The following is a 5501-nucleotide window of genomic DNA, read 5'->3' on the forward strand; positions in this document are numbered from 1 at the left end:
TCTCGGGAAGGTGTGTCTGATGCCATATATTATAGTATATTACGTGTCACCGGAGACAGCGAGTTATTGGTTGCAGCGAGAGGGGCTTTGACCTGCTTCATGCATGTGTCAGGTAGAGCGAGAGAGCGAGCTAAGTTCATTCACAACTAGCGAACCAACCTGTGGTTGAGATGGTTAGGTGGACAGTGATATCCCCAACCCACTAGGGTTCAAATCCTGATGCTCGCATTATTCCTGGATTTATTTCAGGATTTCCGGCGATGTGCTTTCAGTGGGAGGAGACGTTCCCGTCGACGACGAGGCGCCTACGGTGACTTCGTAAATCTCAAGATGATATGCCGGCTTAGTCTTTCGAAGGTGCTCATAGAGGTAGGGTGTGCGTGTGTGCATTCATAGGGGTGAGCGTATGCGCGTGTATATGAGCACTTGTGTGTGTACTTGATGCTCAAAAAAAAGTTCATTCACAACTATCATTAACCCTTAAAAGCATAAATGCCCCAGTAAACAGCACCTTTGTACCGGAGAAAAGTGCAAAGTGGAAAGAGAGACGGACAGGTGCTTGCTGCATGCAGGTGTACTGCTGCAGGGATCTTGGAGACAGAAATAGTGCGAGACCAACCTGAGAAAGTGCATTGATGATACTAGTTGAAGGATAAAGTGGTGATTGCATGTCGAAGAAAAAGTGGTACGCTGATGAATGTAATTTTATGCACCACACCACATGACATATATAGCTAATGTATATATTGGCAGTCGGCAGTTCGACGCTGTGAATGGCAAATGCATCTTTATTTCTTTTGGACTTTGTATACTTTTGCAGTTATCGTTTTGCCCATGTTGACCAGTTCTTACGAAGCTCCTGTTTACGCGATCTACTATATGATATACGTTGACATTGATATCTCTCAATTCATTTTCCAGTTCATACCCTGATCTATCCAGTGCTATATATGCATGCCTACGTCGTCTCCGGCAGATCACCAATTCACCATCCTTCCGATCCCTCGGACCAAAACCATGGCTGCCAATCTCAAGCTCGCCGCCTTGTGCCTGCTCCTCTTCGTCTCCTCCCTCCCTTTGCTCGCTCGCGCCGAGTGCGAGTGCGAGGCCGGCGAGGAGGAGCACGACAAGGCGGGCGCGCTAAAGCTCAAGATTATCGCCATCTTCTGTATCCTCGTGGCCAGCGCCGCGGGCTGCGCCATCCCCTCGCTCGGTCGAAAGTTCCCGGCGCTGAGCCCGGACAAGGACCTGTTCTTCGCCATCAAGGCCTTCGCGGCTGGGGTTATTCTCGCCACGGCCTTCGTGCACATCCTCCCGGAGGCCTTCGAGCGGCTCGGCTCGCCGTGCCTCGTCGACGGGCCGTGGCAGAAGTTCCCGTTCGCCGGATTCGTCGCCATGCTCGCGGCCATCGCCACCCTCATCGTCGACACCATTGCCACGGGATACTTCCAGCGCGCGCACGCCAAGAATACATCCGCGGCCGTCGGGTACGTGGAGGCCTCCGACTCCGAGCAGGCGCACGGTGGGCACTCCCACGGCGTGTCCGCCGTCATCGTGTCGTCATTCTCCGACGACGGCGCGAAGCTCATCCGTCACCGCGTCATCTCGCAGGTGCTGATTGATCGATGCGTCCATACTACTCCCTCCGTTCCGAGACAAGTAATTCCTAACGGAGGGAGTAGTTGTAACTAAATTGTGCATGCATCAAGGCTGTGTGCATGCATACTCGACTGAGATTTAGGCTCCTATCACAAGTCAAATCACTGTGGCCGTGGACGCTAATTAATTGGTCGCTTCCAATGCTTTATCTGAATTTAGGTGCTGGAGCTGGGGATCATAGTGCACTCGGTGATCATCGGCATGTCTTTGGGTGCATCTGAGAATGCCAGCACGATCAAACCACTCGTGGTGGCGCTAACTTTTCATCAATTCTTCGAAGGGATAGGGCTGGGAGGATGCATCGTTCAGGTATGTTTTTTTTTTTCAACCGGGAATTACCCCCTTTCCATTAATTGCATAACGGAAATACATCAATCCACACCAGAGAATGGTATGCATATATTCCTCGATGTGAGTCGTTCCGCTCGTATACGAGTATGCGTGCACAATCGACAAAGATGGATTTCCTAATATTCTGACATGGAGAGTGGATTTTCCACTCTCGGGTATATATACTACACCTGAGTTTACAAAAGACCGAAAAAATAATATCAAACGTGATAAACAAATCTGAAATTTAGCGACAAAACAGTATCAAACATGATAAAAACTTATATAAACTAATTTGAACCCTAAGCTTCTGAACTTTCTAAAATTGTTTCACCTGAACCCTAGCTTGGTCTGGAATTTGAAGGTTTTATGGAATGTGACAAAATTCATATAGGTGTATGGGCGACGTGAGTTTGTAATATATATTACAATTTGTGTCATGTCATGAGCAAAAATAACGAGAGAAAAAATGATTCCTTCTGCCGTATTACCATCGATTAAGCTTTGCAGGTTGGTAATTAGTAGCATCCCCCGTGTCCAGGATCTTTTTCATTTTCGTTAAATTCAAAGGTGCAAAACCACACTAAGTAATGTGGTAAAGTTTATTTTTTGCGGTTAGTAACATGGTAAATATTAGGAGGGTCTTTTAGCCTTCAAAGGTTCTACAGAACTGAATAATAATACATAGGTGTGTGAAGAGGGTTATACAGTTTTTCGCAAAAAAAGAGAGGGTTATACAGTATATAATATGTGGCAGCTGAAAAATAATCAACCGATATGATTATGTTATTTCATAGAAAAAATTACAAAGTATAATGAATATATCTTGTCATTTTTCACAATGCATGTATATCATTTTTTGCAAGTTAATTTTTGTGGCCTATCATTTCATAGCATCGCCTGCAAAAAAAAATAGCATCACTGCTCTTAAAAATCGGTCCAGGGTTCGTTTTAAAAGGTTTAGTGTTTCATATAAATGGTTTCATAGTTTGGGGTTCTAGTTCGGAAAAGTACGATAGTTCAGGGTTCAAAACTAAAAATGTTAGTTATGTTTCAATGTTTCTAGATCAAACGAAAAGTTGTTTCTATTTTCCTATTTTTCTTCCAATAATCATTGGTCAAATAAATTACACCAAAATGGAATTCAAGTCGCTTTAGGATTGTGTTGGATTTTGGAAATTTAATTGATCCATTTGTACATATTTTCTTGTAGTACAATCAAAAAAGTTGAAATTTAAAATCACATCCTTGATTATAGAAAGAAAAGGAGATATTCAATATAATGTACCTTTTTGGTGGCTACTCTAGAAGCTTACCTTAATCACGTGTATGTTTTTGCATTCCACCGGATTTACAAACTGCGAGAAGTTCAAGTGATTTGACACCACATGTTTCACAGCCACCACTATTTTTTTTTTCAAAAAGGGGAATACAATGGCCTCTCTGCATGGCAGGATGCATTCATCCATTTTATTAAGCGTGAATCAAGTTCAAGTTATCAAGTACAAGACAGTAATACAAATAAAAAGAAACACGACCACAATTGATTGTACCCAAAATTATATAGCTTATCAACATATATAACCTACGAGTGGCTTCCTAGCCAAACTGGTTGAATAACGCTACACAACCGTTTCTAGTCAGCTGCACCCAAAGGTCACTATTGTTTTACTCTTTACTTACATTGAGAGTCAATAAACTATAATATGGCTTAGCAAACATGATACTAACTTCTTGGCCCATAAAATGATGGTAGAAAATGGATGCTACGTGATTAATGAAATAGCTTTGCTCTATCGTACAGGCTAGGTTTCGCCTCAAGTCTGTCTTGATGATGGCACTCTTCTTCTCACTCACGCTGCCAGTTGGTGTCGTGATCGGCATCGGGATATCCTCTGCTTACGACGAGAATAGCCCTAGGGCCCTAATCGTGGAAGGGCTCCTCAGCGCTGCCGCCGCCGGAATTCTGAACTACATGGCGCTCGTCGACCTTCTAGCGGAAGACTTCATGAATCCTAGGGTGCAGAACAACGGAAGGTTGCAGGTCATCATTAACATCTCCTTGCTGGTTGGGACGGCTCTCATGTCCATGCTTGCTGTATGGGCATGAGAAATCCTCCTCGGCTAAAAATAATAAATTCGTTTTGAACTTTTTTATGAGGCGAGGATTTCTCTTTTTGTTTCTTTTTGAGAGGTTTTCTGATCTGTTTCTTGATTGCTTGTAAAAGATGTGCATATATACATCAAACTTCACGGTGACATATACATGTACATTTGCTCGGTATTACAAGTTTACAACCATCAACAGTAGCACAAAGGCATTCATGCATGAGTGTTCATACTGGTGTGAGTGTGGTGGATGACAACTATGTGCCTTCTTTATACCCAGAAAGAACATTTGAATAGCGTTAAGCTGCTAAGCTTTACAACTACCAAAACACTTACTCGCCCAAAAAGAAAATCATCAAAACACAAAACCATTTCATGCATGTGCGCTTTGTACTCCAGAAGTAAAATGAACAATGTTGCTGTCAAGCTCTACCACTTTAGCATATCGAAATTATGCGTTGTTTGTATTACCAAACAATGTATGCACCGTGCGGCAAGCGTGGTTAGCCATCTCAATCCAATACCAACAGTAGTGTATGTACAATTATTATCCCCGTAACATCAATTAAATGCGAGACTCCCCGTGTCGAGGAAACAGCCCCGCGCCGCCCAGCCCAGGGCGACTCGGGGGCTCCCATAAACCTAGCGCCACCAACCCCATTTCCCTCCCCTCCCGCCGCGCCGCCGGCGGAGGAGGCAGAAGCGAAGCCCGCGCGGCTGACGGTGGCGGCCGGGCCTCCTCTCGTGGCGGCACCCAGGCTCTAGGGTGGAAACTCCATGGCTGCGCGTCGGCGTGCGCTGAGTGGCGATGGCCGATCGATTGGCGGCCGATCTCGGCGTCAGGTGGAGGGGCTCGAGAGGCGGCACAGTGGCGTGCTTATGTTGAACGGCGGTCGTGTTCGCTCAGCGGCGACTGATTTAGATCGGGGCGTCTTCACTCCTCCCTGCTCTGTGTGTTCCTTTGTACGGATCTGGGTCGCAAAAACCTCTGGTCCTCGATGTGGATGGAGCTGGAGGTGGGGATTCAGATCGGGTGAAATCCCTAACCGGCATGGATCGACTACTGTGGCGGTGATGCCCGAGGGTGTTGTTTTTCCTCCATGAAACGTTCGCCGGATCTGCTTCCACATCCATCATGCCATTTGCCTCCCGGGTGAAAGCCCTGACTGCGATGGGTGCCTTCAACTTCATTCCCTTCTTGAAGGTGCCGCCTTGAAAGATAGTTGGCCAGTGGACACTGTTGGGTTGGTGTTGGTGGCGCTCTGGATCAGGAGGTGGTGCGCTGTGGCATCTACCGCATTAGCGGCAGCGGGTCTGAGCGATGCACGTGTCTTGATGGACGTGCGCATGGTAGTGGCGTTGTCGGGCGTCGTGATGGCATCAACGGCAGTTAGGCCTGGCAA

The 5501-nt window shown here is 46.1% G+C and overlaps 1 protein-coding gene across 1 annotated transcript; it reads left to right on the forward strand.

Annotated features, from left to right (window-relative positions):
* Positions 1–1017: 1017 nt before the first annotated feature.
* Positions 1018–4282, forward strand: LOC123089213 (zinc transporter 9-like). Its single transcript, XM_044510945.1, has 3 exons — positions 1018–1611; positions 1819–1968; positions 3794–4282. The coding sequence occupies exons 1-3, from the start codon at positions 1018–1020 to the stop codon at positions 4097–4099; spliced, it is 1050 nt and encodes a 349-aa protein (XP_044366880.1). The 3' UTR covers positions 4100–4282.
* Positions 4283–5501: the final 1219 nt, after the last annotated feature.

Source organism: Triticum aestivum, chromosome 4B, assembly GCF_018294505.1.
Source record: "Triticum aestivum cultivar Chinese Spring chromosome 4B, IWGSC CS RefSeq v2.1, whole genome shotgun sequence".
NCBI classification, from domain to species: domain Eukaryota; kingdom Viridiplantae; phylum Streptophyta; class Magnoliopsida; order Poales; family Poaceae; genus Triticum; species Triticum aestivum.

Bases quoted from the DNA above. Each gene is read 5' to 3' on its own strand.
- LOC123089213 (XM_044510945.1), top strand. From the start codon at position 1,018: ATGGCTGCCAATCTCAAGCTCGCCGCCTTGTGCCTGCTCCTCTTCGTC. The intron at 1,612-1,818 runs GTGCTGATTGAT...ATCTGAATTTAG, and splicing joins GTCACCGCGTCATCTCGCAG to GTGCTGGAGCTGGGGATCAT. The intron at 1,969-3,793 runs GTATGTTTTTTT...TCTATCGTACAG, and splicing joins TGGGAGGATGCATCGTTCAG to GCTAGGTTTCGCCTCAAGTC.